Source organism: Dipodomys merriami, unplaced genomic scaffold (genome assembly GCF_024711535.1).
Source record: "Dipodomys merriami isolate MVZ:Mamm:240054 unplaced genomic scaffold, mDipMer1.0.p SCAF_1, whole genome shotgun sequence".
In the NCBI taxonomy this organism is placed as follows: Eukaryota; Metazoa; Chordata; class Mammalia; order Rodentia; family Heteromyidae; genus Dipodomys; species Dipodomys merriami.
In genome coordinates, this window is record NW_027202270.1 from 3,881,415 (window position 1) to 3,900,573 (window position 19,159).

The window sequence follows — 19,159 nt, forward strand, 5'->3', positions numbered from 1 at the left end:
CCAATAGACCTTATCTTATTAGTAAGAAAGGAAGCAGGACTCTGAACCAGCCTCCTCCAGAACCACAAAGGCGAGGCGGCCCCAGACTCAGGAGAAATGACACTGTTCCAGAAAACAAGTCCTACTGTTGGCGAGACATCTTCAATTGGGAGGAACGAAAGAAAGGTGTGAAGTCACTGAGAGCTGACTCCGGCTCACTGCAGCACTGGGGCAAAGTCTAGGTTCTCACAATGAATAAGCTGTGAAACCCAAATTGAAAAGGGTTAGAACAACCCACCCGAGCACGTCTGACCCTCACAAACAGGCATTTGGTTGGCACGAGTGAAGACCCCAGTGACCCCAAATCACAACGAGATTCCTGCATATACAGGGATCAGAACGAGGGCCAGTCCAAAAGTGGTGGCCATTCCCAACCGCAGGAAGGCTGCAGAATTTCTGACGTGACTCCTCTGCCCCCAGCAGAGCACCCATCGGCCAGTGTGCAGGGCTCCAACTATGCAGGCTGTGGCTTGACCACAGGCTGTGAGTTAAAACAAACACTGATGCTGCCGAGGGGCAGGGACAGGGAAGGAGGTGGGAAGGAGCAGCGAGCTCTCCACCGAGAGAAGAGGCTGTGCTGGGCCGGCCCGGGGAGGCCAGCTGCAGCTGCCAGGACCACAGCCTGAGACAGGCCCCCCCTCCCCCTCCACAGGCACGAAACGCTTTTGCCCAAGGTCAAGTTCACACAGATCAAGCACACTTCGCTGCTAATGATGCTGTTCCCAGGCTTTGGTCATTGGAAGGTGAGAAGAACACAGATGTGGGCACAACAGCCTGGTCCAAACCAGAACCCCACGACTTTCCACTCAGCCTGGTCTTGAACCTTCAACCCCTCAGGATAAGGATGGTACCACTGCCCCCGATGTGCACTTCCTGGGGTTAAATGAGGCGCTGTGTGGGAAGTGTGTAGATAACAAGCACTTATTTAGTCATTCATCTTTTCAACAGATCAGTCTGTCTGGGCTTCTAGATCATGCCAGCAGGGACTACAGGCCTCTCCATTCATTTCCAGATTGAAGCCATCAGGGAAAGGGAGTTGGGGATGGGTTCCCACCACATTCCTTTAGACAGGCAGGCACACGGGGGCTTAGGACCACCTGCAGCCCTCACCTCAATCTGCTGGGTGCACAGAAAGGCTCTGAGCAGGGTGAGCAGAACATCACTACTGTAAACTCCAGTCTTGCTGGAGTAGAGATGTTCTCTGTACACTCCACATCTGAGCGTCTCAAGCACTTGGACACCCTCCAGACACCCACACTGTGGGTGAGGACTCGGGTCTGGAGCAAGCACACTAGGACCGTGCCAGGTACCACACTGGGGTTGCCTGTGGGACTACAAGGGGTTTCCTGTTCTCAGGAGTCACAGAGAAATCAAATCATGATTTAGGTTTCAACAAGATTATTTTCAACATTTACAAGGGAAAAGCTTCCACAGGTTAGACAGCACTCATTTTACGTTTGATGGTCAGTTTCAATCTGTGCACATGTTCAAAGCCTAGCTGGTGAAGCCGGCCCCATCCACAGACGAGCAAAGACTAGAGTCTGCTTGGTTGTGCACATGGCCTCTTACAGGGCAAAGAGCTCTCCCACCCACGCTCCGTGTACAGGAATGATGGAGACCCATCTCTATGACGATCTGTAAGTCCTCCTCAAAGCCAATGTCCCAGAGCACTAGTCATTCAGGTGAAAAACAGTTCAATGACTTTTATCATGGAGGTGGCAGAACATCTGTAGTATAAAAATTATACATTAGAATTATATAACATAGACAGTTAGGATGTAATTAACCCAGCTACCATGCATGGACTTCTACAGAATTGTGAGAATCCCACCGGCAAGGTGGGAGGTGGTTTTTTATTTTGCTTTTAAATACATGGAAGAAGAGGATTTCTCTTGTCATGGCTATGTGCTGATCCACGCACTCATTATCCGGTATTGGAGCACTGGCCAGGACAGCGGCACAACCAACAGAACACATCTAGGCCTCCCCCACCTCCTGAGAGTGCAGGAACTCACAGACCCACGCAGGACTACAGCTGAGGTTGGGTAGCCGCAGCTCTGGGCGTCTCAGCAAACCCTGTGTACTCCCTCTGCAAGACACCTTGCCACTAGGAAACCCCTTCATTGTTTCAAAGGAGTGAAGCCTGCATTGCTGGAATGGGCTGGCTGTATCTGCCGAACAGATTCTGCCCCCCCTTTAAAAGGTAGCCTGAGCCCACACGTGCTCCCAGAGGCTGAGCAATGCTGCCTGGCAGCCGCAGACAAGGACTGAACACAGGGAGACTAACCAGGGGAACGCACAGGCTGCCAGCACCATCCGTGGAGACAATGCTGTCTCTGGTCCACAGGGCTTTCCCCCGCTCAGGCGGAACACACCAAAATCAACCAGCTTTCTTTAACAAACTAAAAGATCGTATTTCCAGAAGCCCCAGTGTGGGTCCCGAACCATTATTATTATTCTACTCCAAGACACAGCATCAAAATACATCACATACGAATTCCAGTGTTTCTTACTTGAAGACACTGAAGTAATTTAGTTCTCAGTTTCTGGGCTAATGAAAACCTATTTCAGGCTAGCAACCTAGGCCAAAACAAATGCTTGAATTCGAGTCCTGTTGTGTAATGAGGAAGTTTAATTAAGGCCCCACATTACGGCTGTAAGCGTTCCTTTATATAATAAGGTCTAAATGAAACTGAACCTAATCAAAGTTACGATTCCTTCATTAGCAGATTACAAACAAGAGCGCACAGCTGACACGCCGGCTATGATTATCACAACTAATTGCCTCGTTGTTACAGACCAGCCTGAAACAGTGTTCAGATGTCCGTCTGCGAGAGCAAATTAGGGCCACGTCGGGCCATTCCTGTGATCACAAGGGGCTCTTGTAGTGCGATCTGATTTACCCCTGTCGCCTGGCGGCCAGCGGCCCAATCAAAGCCACGCTACAAAGACAGCCTTTGAAGCCAGCGCAGCCTGGAAACACACTCCATATGCAGGCGGGCAGACTGCACTTCATTAGATCTGTTGTCACATTTCCCTCTTCTTATTCTAATGATCCTATTTTAATACTCATAGGAACCCCTTCTAATTGATGTCAAGTGAGTGACTTCTACATTCATCAACAGAACACATCAAACAAACCCTGGTGCCCGAGCCAGCCTCATCTCGGGCTGACCTGAGGTGTGGCTCTGGCGCCGGGCGCCGGGCGGGGAGGGGGGGACGCCGTGTACCTGTTTAATTGGGATGGCTCGGCCGCTCCCGATGCTGTCCGCGCGGCTCTCCAGGCCTTTCTTCTCTTTGTCTGGGTCGCTCCCTTTCCGAGACTGCAAAGCAAAGCAAAGTTAGCGTTTGGGTAAGGGCTGCAGCTCCCCCCGGGGCTTCTCCCCAGCCCCATCTGCCCACGGCCTGCCGGTGCGGATTTGGACCGCAGGTCTGGCATATATGTGCACATGCGTGTGTGCACACACGCACATACATACACACACATCGTAGAAGCAGAGCGCCAGAAGTTTCTCTGCACTGACTCATCATTCTAAGGAGAATTTTCTAAAGTTTCCCCCTGACTTTCCACTGCGAAATTATCTTTTAATTCTTTTTTAAAGAGTTCAAAATTCAATTACTAGAAACCAATGGACCATCTAGGGAAGGAACGCCCAACAAGAAAACACATTCTCAAGCAGCCCAGGAGAAAGGAGCCCCTTGCTGCTTATTTGGAAAAGCGACGACATGAATGTAATATATTTAATTAATGTCTGAATGATTTTAAAAAAGTCTGCTAACTAGTCAGCTGTGCAACTTAATGGTACACTCTTGATTAGTATCAAGGTATAGGTAATGTTTCCTTTTATTGCTTCTGGATAGTAAGAAAAACAGTGATTTCAAAGTTAAACTACTGTGTCATGTTGCAAACCTCCCCGCCCCCGCCACCCCCCACAAAACAAAGAGGAATATTGATATCGCTGTTTGAGAAAAATGCTAGCATTTGGGGACCATGAGCGGATCCGTTGGATCGTCAAGTTCCCGAGCCAATTATCTTGGATGGATTGTTGATGTTACATGACTACCCCACTGTCGGGCACTGTGGGTGTGCAAGTGTGGGGGGGTCTGCCTGACTGTCAGCCCCCGGCCCCAGGTGCCCCCGTCGAGGACAGCTGCAAGAAAGCCACAGTCTAAGCCCACATCTCCTGATGGCATGAGAAACCGTGAGCACAATGATTTTCTGACAGATTTATTTTATTATGAGAGGAAGATCTGAGACTCGTCCTCCTTAATAACGATGCTGACAAGTGACAACTTCACTCCATTACTTTTCAATGGGAACATTACTCACGCAATATTGAAAATGGAGAAACATTTTCATGTGCTTTTCAAATCTGTGATGATATATGAAATGGATAGACTTGATGGTGTCCAGGGCTACAGTGAACGGCTAATGAGATCCTGTTTCAAAGGCATGGGGAACGCAGCAGCTGATTCTTAAAAACAGTATGAAAGGGGCAGTGTCACAGGACACGGGGAAAAAACAAGGGCTGGCGGCATGGGCTTAGGATTCCAGCACAGGTGGCTGCCAAAACTGGCAGAGGACAGGCAGGAAGATAGCTGTGATGCCAGCTCAGCTCCCGCCCTCCCAGGCTGTGGGTCTCCCGAGCAGCGGTGTTGATGAGAAAACACTTCATAGACGATTAGGGAAAGCTCACACGGATCCAACCCCTGCTGTGTGCAGGCGAGGCGCTGAGCACCTTTTCCTCTGGGATGATAGAAGGCTAGCAGGACATGACAGGGGACGGAGCAAGTAACCTGTGGACACTTGCCAAGGACCGAAGCCCACAGCCTGCCGTGCAGGCTAGAGGGGAAACGTATTTATCAACGGCTCATTGTGAAGTTTAGTTACGGTTTGAGGGCTTCCTTCTCTAGCTCTTAAATTAATCATGCACACTAAGAGATATACAATAGCTTTAAGTTTTCTTCTCTCCACATCTTAAGTCTATGGGACAGCTGGCATGAGATTTGTAATTATAGAATAAATTTCAAAGCTCACGGTGATAACACTAAAAAAAGATTTTTTTTTAAATCAATAAAGAACATTAACAGTACTTTGGGAATTTTAACAATTCTAAATCTCTACATTCAGAAATCCATCTTCATTATTCTCTATTAACCAGAATAATTAACAAAACAAACATTAAAAAAAATTAACATCCTCCTCAAGGCAGCACATCTGCGCTCCACCGCTCTGTTCTCAGTCTCGGATTCCACGGGAGGCGGGAAGGAGCGGCCCCACGGCGTCACCGCACACAGCTGGACGCCAGCCACGGAGAGCTGAACCGCACGTGTGACCAGGGAAGACTTCACTACAAAAACAAAATTCGGACTTCCCGAATTCCGGTGCAAGAAGCCATAAAAGGGAAATTTCTAAGACAGTGCAGGAACACCCGTTAGAGGATTTGCTCCACCGTAGGCCTATAACGCTTGGTCTGTATGGGCTCTGGCGGTCTCACTGAGACCCAACAACTAAACGACAACAAGTCCAGTGGATATTAAACACCCAGCACATACCAATTCCCAGGGAGGCCTCCTCACCTTCCTGCCCTGTTTAAAGACTACATCAGTAAATAAGCACACCCTCCCATCCATCCCTGCTGCGTCGGCCCTGGGCAGTCCTGAGAAGCAGGAAGTGTTTGGTACCCACTGCCGGCGGCCGGAATGACAGGATGTGTACACAGCCTGCCACACAGCATTAGAAAGGTGCTCAGATTTTGTCACACCCACTAGGCAAAGTCAAGAGACTTAAGGCCTGAGAGTGACCACTCACGCCCACACACACTGAATACAGAGTTGAAAAGACTAAGGTGACATAGCCATCACCTGCTTCTGTCTGAGAGGCCCATGCGCGCCGGAGACCAGCCCATCCCAGAGCTTGCTTCTCCCCAGAACGGCAGGGGCTATGGTCTGGTGTACGTGCTGTGGCTGGCAACTGGGCTGTCTTTCTCTAGTAAACACCATCCAAACAATCCTATTTATGCCATAGGCTGCGCTCTCCTGGTTTTACAGTGAGTAAGAGTGGCTCAGTGTTTAGTACAATCTTAGGGAACTGGTGTGTTTGGATCCATTTAAAGGAATGGCGTCACAGAAAGCTTTTCACAAACACCATGTAAATGACACCACTGTTAAGATGCCTGAAAATACGCAAAGCGATGCAATGTATAATATATGGACCCTGGCTGGTTTAGAACATGAACTTTGACAGTAAGCAGCAAATTTGGGGGAGCATGGCACCCTGGAATAAGATGCAGAAGCCAGGCACCAATGGCTCACGCCTGTCATCCTAGCTACTCAGGAGGCTGAGATCTGAGGATCACAGTTCAAAGCCAGCCCGGGCAGGTAAGTCCGTGAGACTCTTATCTCTAATAAACTACTCAGAAAAAGGCAGAAGTGGCTCTGTGGCTCAAATGGTAGAGTGCTAGCCTTGAACACAGAGAGGCTCAGAGAGAGCCCAGGACCCTCAGTACAAGCTCTGGGACAAAAAAAAGAAAAAAGAAAAAAGAAAAAAGAAAAAAAAAATGCTGCAGAGTGGACTGGGAGAAACACACAGAAGGGTGTACTGTCACTGAAAATAAGCGTATTTCTAAAGAGGGCAGCAGCAAAACACTCATATTTAATGATCTGCCCAGAAATATGCATGCATTATTAAATTCTTGGGTTACCTGAAAACATTTCCCAATAAAACATTTCAGCCACATTTAAACTGGATCTAAAAAAAACTAAATCAATTGACCTAAGAACCTGTAATACATAACCAGTGATTAAATGGACAGCCTCTGGAAATTTTTTTCTTAAAGCAATGTTACTTTTCAAAGATACAAGTAAGATGTAATTTAATTTTCAATTAGTAAAGTATAATTCCTATTGCAAATACAGCATGTAAGTTGCTATTTTTAAGAGTAATTTTAAGTATTAAAAATGTGCACTTCGGGCTGGAAGGTGGCTCAGTGGTAAAGTGCTTGCCTTGCATGCCTGAGGCCCTGGGTTCGATTCCTCATAACCACATAAGCAGAAAAAAAAAGCTGGAAGTGGCGCTGTGGCAGAGCAATAAAAAGTGGTAGAGCAATAGCCTTAAGCTGAAGAGCTGAGGGACAGCACCCAGGCCCAGAGTTCAGGCCCCACGACTGGACCCCCCCCAAAAAAAATGTGCACTTGAAGTATGTGATTTCATATCGTTTATGACTTACTTGTTAAAAAAACGTACACATGCAAGCAAAACCAGCTGGGAGTTCAAATGTTGGCTGGGAGTTATCCGTCTACTCTGTAAAGGAGGACAGGGTGGAAGGGAAAGGTAATGTGTGTTCTGATTACCAGTGACTCTTTGTGATGTGCCAATGAACCCCAAGCCAGCACCCCTGCCTAGACAGAACTGTCTTAGGCTGTGCAAATCGTCACTAAGAGAGTTCACATGCGGCACAGTCATCCTATTCCAGACATTTCTAAATAAATACACCTGGACAATTTAGGCCAATAATTACCAGGATGAGAAGTCAACAGAATTTTACATTATTTAAGAAAAGAAACAAAGTGGTAGCAACAAGAACTTGGTTTCTTAATTGCTCAATTTCAAAAATTAATTTGCCTTCTTCCTATTCCCTGGGTGACGCTGACATCTAGTGGACTCAGTGTTTTCAGGACCTTCAACTCAGAGGAACCTGGGCCTCTGGCGGCAGCACCATCCACATCCTCGGGGGGAGGGGGGGGGTGTCAGACGCGGACATCCTGAGGCCCAACCCAGCCAAGACGGCCCTGCCTGGGACTTGGGTAGACTTCTTCTTCAATGCTACAATACACACCTAACTGCAGCACTGGATTCCTTCATGAACCCAACTTTCTGTTCCCATGAGTAACAGCCTGGCAGCTGGATTCAGTTCTGATATGCTTTATTCTCAAAATGTCTGTGGAGATGGAAGATGAGAATAGCCCACAACAAGGACGGGCCACAGGCAGGAAACTGCCAGGCAGGGAACTTCCCTGCCTGTCCTGCCCTGGATGGCTCAGCCAGCAGGCGGCTTCTGCCTTGCGGTTCTCAGCCACACATCAGGGTGCCGAGTGCCCTCATCCGTCAAGCCAACCACTTTCTCTCGAATGTGGTTTACCCTGACATCAAGCATTCCACTAGATGTTGAGAAAACCAGGGCTCTCTGCAGAGTAGATGTTAAGAGAATTATTAACTGGGAGCTATTAATTTGATTCTTCCCAGCTTAACACGTTCTTCTCTGTAGGACAGCTGGACTTTGTCTTCTGGCACACGCCAGCTCTACAGCTGTCCTTTTAAGGGTGGGAACAGGGACATGCTGATGTCATCTTCATACTAGCTCTGTTTCAAAATAACTTCCTGTCTTTTTATTTCTGAAGATGTGGTAAGATGTGGTTTGTTTGCTACCCGTCTCTTCCCATATGCCTAGCAGACATCACCAATCAATGCTGGACAGCTTTGCAGTGAAGTCCAGAATGTAAACAGAGCTGCGATTATGTGACTCAGGAGGAATTCCTTTCCTTTCCTTCCTGGACTCACCAGCTCTGAGGAACACATGACACGTCATGACCAATGTCAATGCAAGGCAGATGTGGCCCTGGGGAAGTGGCTTCCTGACAGGGTGGCAGGGATACACGCAGGAACTCTTCTGTCCTCCACATGGACAGGTGGCCCTGGGTCGACCCCGCTCACTGCCTCTGCACCCAGGCAGCGGTGGCAGCTGGTTTTTCAGGACTACCGAGTCATGACTGAGTGTGCAGCATATTCTGAGGTGGCTGTCTCAGCTGAGAGACTCATACCTGGGTAGGTAGCAGCCAGGGTGACAGGTACTTGACACAGCCTGGAAGCAGCTGCGGAGGCCAATGCTGTTACTCTAAGACAAAGGGGAGTGGGGGAGGGAGGGGTGTGCTGGTGTCCACCGACCTGAGCAGTAGTGGCCATACCGTGGAGACTGCTGCAAACCTGGGAGGAAAGGGTGGGGCGTGGGCAGACAGGGCAGATGCCCACCGCCAACATACGGCCATCTGCCATTCAAGAAGGATGGCCAGTTAGACAACAAATTCCAGCCATACTCTGGAGCCCTCCTTTTCATGCAAGACAGGAGGCCGGGAGCTTCTTTGTGTCTAAGTCAGCAGTAGCCAACAAAAAGGGTGAGGTCAAAGGCCTAAACAGAGCACCACTGGGCTGGACGTGTCTCTGTGGTCCTGGCTGGCCTGTGACTAGACTGGGTGCCTCCTTGTCCCTTTCCACCATGTAGCAACCCCGAATGTTGCCACATGCCTTTGGGGAGCAAAACCACTCTGGTGAAGAAGCACTGATTGGAAAGTACGTGCTCTCGGAGCTGGTGGGTCCAGGAAGGGAAGGAATTCCTCCTGAGTCACAGGATCGCAGCACTGCTTACATTCTGGGCTTCACTGCAAAGCCGTCCAGCATTGATTGGTGATGTCTGCTAGACATATGGGAAGAGACGGGTAGCAAACAAACCACATCTTCTATAGGTTAGGGACTCTCTGAATCTTAGGCCCCCAGGAGCTTTTGAAAACTCCTGAAGATTCTGGGTGTCCAACTATGAGCCTGGATATCTGGCCTCAAGTTTTAAGTTACTCTTTGAACAAAAAGCCCAGGGGGGAGTGTGAGCCAGTGAATCCTAAGCAGCCAGGGAACTTGTGCTGGAAGCCATGTGCCCAGCCCCACTTCCACCTCCAAGGCAACCCCTCAGCCCCAGCACTCGGGAAGCATGGCCTTCGCCTCCACCCACAGGGCAGATGCTCACCCTCGGGGTCCTAGCGGACTCTGTGTGCCTCATCTGTCAAAACCCCGCAGAGCAGTGTTACAGGGCATGCCTACTGCACAAAGTCTCAAGACCACGGAAGCTCCAAGTCAATAACCACCTTCTACAAACCCCTCACTCTTCAGCTTTGGCGCATGTGAGAAATTTCCATTCCTCTCAGGACCACACTCTTTGCAGTTACCTACGGGAATCAGTGCTGTTTTCATACAACCATCACTGAACATGGTGGCCGCCACATCAGTACCACCGAGGCCTCTGGGTGTCACTCGGGCCCATCCCGGGACCAACACTCACGGTGAACAGGTTGGAGCGGCGCTTAGACTGCTTCCGGACGGGTGTTGGAGTGCTGGCAGTGGGAGGGGCGTCGAGCCGCAGTTCCTTCTGGCTGGTGCTTGGGGTGGACGGGACGGAAGAGGAATAATCACTTAAACTCCCACCTCCGTTACTTGTCTGCAATAATTAAAAACCAGGGTTTTACCAACAACACACTCGAGGAACATAAGGTCACAACCCACATGGGGCCTCAGCCAGCAAGTTAACAAGTCACACTGAGAGGCACGTGCAAGACAGGGCAGCCTTCACTGACTGCACCAGTAGTAAGGAGAACCAAGCGCACACGGCCTCGGCCTAGAACATTCCATTCTCTCGGAGTTGCTTTGTCTGAGAAACATAATGTAGGAAAATGAAATCTCTCTTGTTGAACTTGAAACTTCCTGAGAGCTAAATTATAATTTCTTTTTCTTCTAAAACGAAGAGTCTTGCTAAACGGAACAGACTCCATGGTTCTTTAACTGCTCTACACTAGAGAGGGAATGGTTCACCGGGAGAAAGACGGCTGGTGTTCTACAGGGAGTCCCTGGAGGCAGAGTGGAGGACACCGGTGTGCGGGCCGGGCGTTTCTGGGTCTCAGCAGTAAATGCAGCAGGTCAGCCCGGGGGCATGCTACCAGATCTGCTCGCTGTGGCCTTTGAAAAAAAAGTGCCAAGAGAATGCTCGCGCAGGAAATGTTAATCACAAACCAAGTATGGGCAAAATAAAGCCAACAGCTTCCTTAATGGACTTCAAGTTGGGTTCTTCAAAGTGACAATTATTTCATTTGCTTCCAAGTAAATAATTTAGCAAAATGTTGCTATGGAAAGATGGCGGCTTCCATAGGGCCTGAGGGAGATGGTAATTGTAACTGACTCCTGCTACCAAATGGAAGCGTAGAGCTGGATTAGTCGCTAAGATTTGCTCACAACTCTTCAACCCAGAAGCAAACCAGGACCAAGTGAAGAGCGGGGTGATTTAAATCAACAGTGGAGACAGTGGTGCACACCTGGACACCACCCCTGCCCACCGCCCATGCTAGCATGCCTCATAACACAGGCAGCATGAAGGCACAAAGCACTAAAGAATGCCTCCCATAAAAACCACTTGGCCACAGCAATTTCTAAAGGAAATGCTAAGTCAATTACAAACATGCTGGATATAGTCAGTCAGCCTTAGCACTGCTCGGAACACTACAACGCCCTCAGAACCCTCGGCGCTCCGGTGCTCTGAGCGTCCGGCTACCTCACGCACCTGACTTATGTGCACGGCCGACACCTGTGCAGAACAGACGGAGGAGTGGCTGGGAGAGTTGGGTAAGGACTTGCAGGGGCCTATGGACAGCTGCTGCTTCTTCCTTGTGGCAACAATCTTCTGGGCGACTGTGGACAGAGACCAAACAGGTGACCATGAGGATGGCTTCCAGGCACAAGCATCACAGCAGAGACCCTTGGATAGCTATGAGACCTCCATTTCCTTCTTCCAGTGTGCTTTAGCTGCCATCCACCACCAGAATAAGTGACACTTCCCAATGCTCCCCCTTTCCTGCCCCAGTTGAGTGTGGCCCACAGGCAAGCTCTGGCAACGGGACAAGACTGGAAGGGCCTTGTGGCAGCTTTCCGGAATCTTCCATGGATGAGAGCTGCCCTTTGCCCATATCTTCCTTTTGTCCTGCATGTGCCTGAAATGCACACATCTGTCTCGGGCCCAGCAGCGATCTGGGACTCCTGGAGACGCGGGGATGGAAAGCATACTTGTCAAAAGCTGGCTGTAAAGGGCCAGTCCCGGCCCCGCCGGCCCCGCCGGCAGCCCATGCAGGCCACTTCCGAGCGATCGATGCGCCCACAAAGGACTGGTTTCCAGTCATTTGGAGCAAGGGTAGTTCCAAATTAAACAGGCAAACTAACTACTGTAAACACCTTTGAAAGCCAAAAATAGTTTTGGGGGATTCTCTTAAGAATGGCCCTGAACTCTACAGACAACGGGATAGAATTATTCACAAGAACAAGTAATTATATCAAAGATCTTTTAAAAAATATAAACGTATTATCACATACACTTGACAGCTTATCTTAATCAATAAGAATCTAAATTCAACCAGCCATAACTTCTCTTGGCAAATAAGCTCACTGATAAAGCATATTAGATTTAATTGGAAAGGAAGTCAGCGATTAGAAAACTCTTCCTACACCAATAGGTGTCACTACAGGAAAATAACTATAGTTTTTATTTGAACAAATGTGTCTTAGGGGAGCAGCTGTAATGAAGTTCAAAATTAAGTTCAATGCTACTCAATCGTCGGCTCTGCCCAGGCTGTGGCTCCTTCCAGAGACCCCCGTGAGCGGGTTATCTCCCAGGCTGCGTTGGTAATGTGCATGGAGCCCACAAGGTGTTCACAGATCATTTCTTTTCTAAATGAACACAAGTTTATTAAGGACCTGGTTTGTCCACAGCTTATGGTTTCCATGTAAATGAATGATAGTATAAATATGATTAAGTGAAAATGCACTAGATAAAAAATGGCTCACAGAGATGAAGAAGCAGCTTCATTAGTTACATCCCACCTCCAATAGGCTTCTTATCATCCTGAAAGGATGATATCAATTAATTTATCTTCCTGTAGTGTATTGATCATAACCTTCATCAGCTAATCAGGTTTAAATTACAGAGGAATATCGCAGCACTCTGTCATTTCAAAACCATTGGCGTATTGATCAGGGGTCTTTGAAGACGTATATTAGAATATTTTAAAAATCATTACATGAACTCCAAAGTTAAAGTCTAAGGTCAGATTCCAGCAAAGTATGAGTCAGAGAGGTGCACTGAAATTCCAAAGACTAAAAAGTAAATTAACCTGAATGACTTCTAATTTCTTTCTTTTCTGTAAAAGAGCAAAGAGGAGCCTTGAGGAGCATGGTACTGCATTCTGATTTTACCCTGGCTCAGGGGTGCCACCCAGCCGATGACCACACTGACGTTAATCTCTGGGCTCAAAGGCCATGCACCAAAGCCAGGGTCAGGCACGGGCTTGGACAGCACGTGGATGCTTGCTATAAATGCTTCCCAAGCAGACCAAAGATTTGAGAGACTTTCAAGGACAAGCCACATGGTATTAAAACCCCCACTTTACAAAACAGATGCCAATCAGTATCTGTCTTCTCTATGTGGAGGCTAGGAGTGACGGCCAGGGTAGAGCATCTTCACAACGAAGATGCTCACCTGACCAAGGCCAAACTTCCATCTCTGTGATGACTTGCTCTGCCACGTTAATTACAAAGCTGAAGTTATAACATCCAACAACAGGCAGCATTTATTTTTATGTGGCTATGTTTTTCTCTGCCTTATTTCTCCATTACTTGTAAGTCCTTCCAACATTCATATACAAATGGTAAGAAAATGATGTACAAATTTTTTTCTAAGATGGAGATACTGCTTTAGAACCATCACACATAAAAGCAGGAAAAACCTCAGTGAAGGAAAAAAGTATTAGGAGGAAGAGAAGGGGGAGGGGAAGAAAGAGAAGAGAGGGAAAGAGAGGAAAGGGAAAGAAAGGAGAGGGAAAGAAAGGGGAGGAGAGGGGAAAAGAGGGGAAGGGGGGAGAGCGAAAGAGGGGGAGAGGGAAGAGGGGAGGAGGGGAGGAGAGAGGGAAGGTCCCGAGGGGGGCGGGCATCCTCCCTCTGTCAGGAGAATGGAGATCTGCTCCAGACCCCATTGCTCATGGCACTCACCCCTAAGTGCTGTCGCTGTCACCTGATTTTGTCCCAGGAAGCAAGTAGGTGAATGTCCAGCTGCCTTGTGCAAACACTGAGTAGGTACAAACCAAAGTGACCCCTGTGATCCAGGATAGCACCCCGGTCCATGTGCACACGCTGCACAGAGCTCTGGGCGTGTCCACAAGAACATGGAGGGGAGCGGGGTGGACAGGCGAGCGTGCGCCCCTCCCTGAACACCCACCTCAGGAGGGGAGGGGAGGCTTTCCTTTGCAAATAACACTTACAACTCTTCAGTGTTAATACGTTTAAAATGCGAACATAAACCCAAAAATATCATGTGCTAGGGTGCAGCTAACAGCTATTGTCTCTCAAGAATTTAGTGACTATTTTTTGTCTCTATTTTGGTCATTCAACAGATGCATTACACATTTCACATCAATATATAACAAACACGGGTGTATATAAATGTGTACCTATGTGGGCCTATGAAAACTTGGAGAACGTGCAATCCTCGGCTTGGACAGCCCATGTGCTCTTGGACTTGGCAACCTGTCGGACTTTGCCACATGTATGAAGCTACGTCTGAAGTGGCATCAGCAGTAGGTATAGGAGATGTCTCCCCAGACCCATCTGCCTGGAGCTCCCCTTCCTCCTCTTCTTCCTCCACTGGCGCTTCTCCACAGTAATGACTTGGCTGCCATCTCTGTGCTATATGACACCCACAGCCCGGCCTGGGATCTTCCCACATGCTCCCCTTTGAGTCCACAATGCCCAGAGGCAGCCTCCGATCTCTCAAAGCTGCTCCCCTCTATTTTCAACTCAGCTGACCACACAGCCCCTGTCCCCCCAACACCTAAGACACAGGATGGCTGGCAAATGACAGATCAGGCCACCAGTGTCCTTGCCCACTGCCACCTCCTGACCCAGGACCTCCCCTTCCATGCTGGTGGCTCAATCTCAGAAAGAGCCGGGACACAGCCCAGAGGCCAGCCACACCAAGGCAGATCCCATCCTGACCTGGTGCTGTTCGCTCACTCTAGCGCTCAGGTTTTTCCTCCCTGCAAGGGCTGGGTTTCACACTCTTGCTACCTCCCAACACGAGCTCCAGTATGTGCCCATCTCTTCTGGAATGCACAGAAACCTCAGGTGAATGCCGGGTAGCAGAGGCCTCGTGCTGGAGTGGTGGCAGGTGTGAGTCAAGCCCAATCAGACACAGACAATTCTGCAGGGAGACATTAAGGCCAGTAACCTGCTGCTTGGGAACAATTCTGACCACAATGTTAGGTAAGAGTTCAATAACTTTAATAAAACAATATTATAAACGTTTACAATTGCTTTTACTTGTAAAGGTCAAAGTCAGCTGGCATGAAACGGAACCCTAACTCTCCACATGCACTGGAGTTTGTGTGTACATGTGTGATTACATACGTATGCAGACAGTCTCACTCCGTATCCCAGGCTGGCCCGAACTTGAGATCCTCCTGCCTCTGCCTCCAAAGTGTTGAAATCAGAGGTATGTGCTGCCATACCTGGTCACAAACCTACTTTAAAGAGACTGAGATTCACTGCATACTTTGCCTCTACTTTCAGTGCTACCGCCCATAGGTAATCTTTACCCTGTCTTTCACCAAAATGCTCTTCTTAAGAACTATGGAGTGGAGGGCAGGGGAGTCCCCCACAAACTCCATAAATAACACCAATCGCAGACAGTAAATCTTCAGGAACAAATAGAAGAGCCCCTAATGTCTCCACTCAGTTTTACATTACAGAAGAGTGATCATTAAACTAGCTTATTAATTAAGAAGAAATTAATTACCAAATTATGTAGTTCTGAGTGTGTGACTTAGGAGGAAAAAGAAATCTGAAGTGAATTTTTTCCCTTCATCATCCAAACTGCAGTGTCAATAAATGTTAGAGGAGGCAGGCATAGTAAACCCGAGCCCGGGCCTCCGTGCGCTGTGTGCTGTTATCTGAGGTCCACACAGAAGAGCCAAGGGTGGGGGAGGGGCAGCACATCCACTCAAAGCTCTGGGTGCCACGTGAAGCCACGGTGCTTCAGGACCGTTTGGGAGGAGGAACCTGCAGCCCTGAGCAGCTGGGAAGGCTCAGCTAGACTGTGCTGCCCCTGGAGAATGGTCAGACTAAGATGCGGGACACAGACCTTGACCTTGAACTTTTACAAAGTGCTAGGTGGGGTGCTACCAGGGAGCATCAGTGGAGAGGAACAAGGTATGAGAAAGCGGGGAGAGGAATCTAGGAAGGGAGAATGGAACCACAATTTAAGGATCTTGGATACCAGTGTGGCCACCATCCTTGAAGCCAAGTCGGAGGTACCAAAGCTGTTCAGAACAGGTGCCATGACGCATGCTTTGGAAAGACACCTGGTGTGGGCAGATGCAAGTGAGTGCCGGGGGCTATGACTGAGCTCCAGGAGCTGGGTCTAGCTGGCTCTAGCACCAGCTCCCACATGAGTGTTTTGAGATGTCAGTGTCTGAAGATGTGAGTCATAGCCCTGAGCTGCTGTGCCAGTTCTGCATGGTGTCTGGCGGGTATGCTGACACATCTTTTGACGATTCAAAGCTACCAAAAGGAGCTTGACTAAGAGGACGGAAGCTCAGCGAGTCTCAGTTAAAGCCTGTTTCTTTAGCTTCTATGGGGTTGTCTCCCAGGTCTGCTGGGTCTGAAGGGAGTTCATTATCCTTGTTCTAGAACAGGCTTTCTGCTTTCCCAGACACTACTGTTAAGTCAGCTCTGCATCAGCCCTATCCCTTCCAACCGCCCAAAGCACTCTGAGGGATCTTATTTTATTTATTTATTTATTTATTTTTGGGTCCAGTCGTAGGGCCTGAACTCTGGGCCTGGGCACTGTCCCTCAGCTCTTCAGCTCAAGGCTAGCACTCTACCACTTGAGCCACAGCACCACTTCTGGCTTTTTTCTTTTTGCTTATGTGGTGCTGAGGAATCGAACCCAGGGCCTCATGCATGCAAGGCAAGCACTCTACCACTGAGCCACCTTCCCAGCCCCTCTGAGGGATCTTAAAGGAAGTCCCCCCAACCTCCCCGTGTTTCCACCAAGCAAACATTTACACGTCAGAAATAATTTCCCAGTTAGGAGAAAATATGAACAACGAAAGCAAAGCATCTGAGCAATAACAATGTCAAATTAGGTGCATAAAAAGGAAATGTCCTTCTCACCTTTGCTTTCTAGTTGCCAATAAAAACCCACTAAGAGCCGAGCACAGGGGCTCACACCTGTAATCCTGGCTACTCAGGAGGCTGAGATCTGAGGATCACAGTTCAAAGCCAGCCCAGACAGGAAAGTCCGTGAGACTCTTATCTCCAATTAACCACCAGAAAACCAGAAGTGGCACTGTGGCTCAAAGTGGTAAAGTGCTAAACTTGAGCGAAAGAGCTCAGACAGGCCCTGAGTTCAAGCCCCATCCCATGAACGAGCAAACAAACAAACAAACAAACAAAGAAAATGAAAACGAAACAAAATAAAACCTACTAAGAGGCTTTGGGCACAAACCAACTGCCACAGGTCCCTGTGTACCAAGTGAGCTGCTGGGAGGATGGCTTTGGTGTGAGGCTGCCCTGTGATGACTCCCCTTCCCTGCACACGTGTGTGTACATATGTATGCACGTGTGTGTATGTGCATGTATGTGACTTGCATTGCTAGGATGGGAATCCAGCCCAGAGCCTGACCCATGCTAGCCTATGTAAGCCCTCCCCCACTGAGCTAACTTCCAGCCCCCAAATATTTCAATTACATATGTCTTAAAGCAATCTTCACATCCAAGAGAGACCATGGTTAAAAAGCCATGCTTTCGTGGGGCACCAGTGTTTCGTATCTATCTGTACTTCCAGGTACTCAGGAGGCTGAGATCTGAGGATCATGGTTTGAAGAAAGCCTGGGAGACTCATCTCTATTTAACCACCAGAAAACTAGAAGTGGCGCTGTGGCTCAATGTGACAAGAGCGCTAGCCTTGAGTGCAACAGCTCAGGACAATGCAGGCCTGGCTCAAGCCCTATGACCAACAACAAAAAGCCATGCTTTAATTTCCTCTGGTGAATCAACTTTGTCCTGAAGTAATGAAGTCTGAATTCTTAATCTGAAATTCAGTTCTTGTCTGTATTCTTTTTATCTCGTTGTATTAAAACAAATTTATCTTCATTTATGTCGCAATTACCTATTAGGGTTGTTAATTTGCTGGAAATGAAGCTATTGTTTAATTGCTCCTATTAATCGGGGGATGTAAATGCCGACCGTAATAAACAGTTACCTTCAGGACGGAGCAAAGTCAAGGCTGCTGACATTGATTCTGCATTTCATAATGAAGGGGAGTTTCTATCGTGTCTAAGGAAGCTAGCTGGATTTCCCTTTACTTCAGAGAAAAAATGACAGTATAAAGTATTTTTTTAAAAAATAACTAAAAAACCCACACTGAAACACATAGTTTGCCCTCACTATGTGTGACTCGATCCTCATTAAAGAAATGACTCATGCTGGGGCATCAGCTACGCACAGCACACCCGTTTTCATGTCTTCCCAGCACATGGGTGGACAGCGGGATGGCGGACAGGGGACAGTGGGGAGTGGGATGGGGACGGAGGGACTGTGGTCAGTGGGACAGTAGACAGTGGGATGGTGGACAGGATGGTGGACAGAGGGACAGCAGGGTGTTGGACAGTGAGATGGGGACAGCAGGGTGGTGGACGGGGGGCAGTGGACAGTGGGATGGTGGACGGGGATGGCAGACAGCAGGAGGGTGGACACAGGGACAGTGGACAGTGGGATGGTGGATGGAGGGATGGACAGAGGGGTGGTGGACGGAGGGATGGCAGACAGCAGGGTGTTGGAGAGTGAGATGGGGACAGCAGGGTGGTGGACGGGGGCAGTGGGATGATGGAGGCACGGTGGACAGTACAGTGGGAGACAGCAGGACAGTGGGACAATGGAGAGACAGTGGGCAGAGGAACAGTGGACAGTACAAAGTGGGATGCAGAACAGCATGCCAGTAGACAGCAGGACAATGGACAGTGGGACAACAGGCAGCAGGATGGTGGATGGAGGGATGGTGGACAGTGGGCAGCAGGATGGTGGATGGAGGGATGGTGGACAGTGGGCAGCAGGATGGTGGATGGAGGGGTGGTGGGCAGCGGGATGATGGATGGAGGAATGGTGGGCAGCAGGATGGTGGATGGAGGGGTGGTGGACAGTGGGCAGCAGGATGGTGGATGGAGGGATGGTGGACAGCAGGATGGTGGATGGAGGGATGGTGGG

At 48.9% G+C, this 19,159-nt stretch overlaps 1 protein-coding gene across 6 annotated transcripts in view; it reads right to left on the reverse strand.

The window, feature by feature from the left end:
* Positions 1-19,159, reverse strand: part of Agap1 (ArfGAP with GTPase domain, ankyrin repeat and PH domain 1) — a 465,820-nt gene that overhangs the window by 227,242 nt on the left and 219,419 nt on the right. For all 6 annotated transcript variants that reach the window (XM_070011454.1, XM_070011372.1, XM_070011299.1 and 3 more), the window contains 3 exons: positions 11,415-11,542; positions 10,146-10,301; positions 3,270-3,362 (listed from right to left, as the gene is read on the reverse strand). In XM_070011454.1, the coding sequence (XP_069867555.1) occupies positions 3,270-3,362; positions 10,146-10,301; positions 11,415-11,542 (377 nt within the window). The remainder of the gene's footprint in view (positions 1-3,269; positions 3,363-10,145; positions 10,302-11,414; positions 11,543-19,159) is intronic.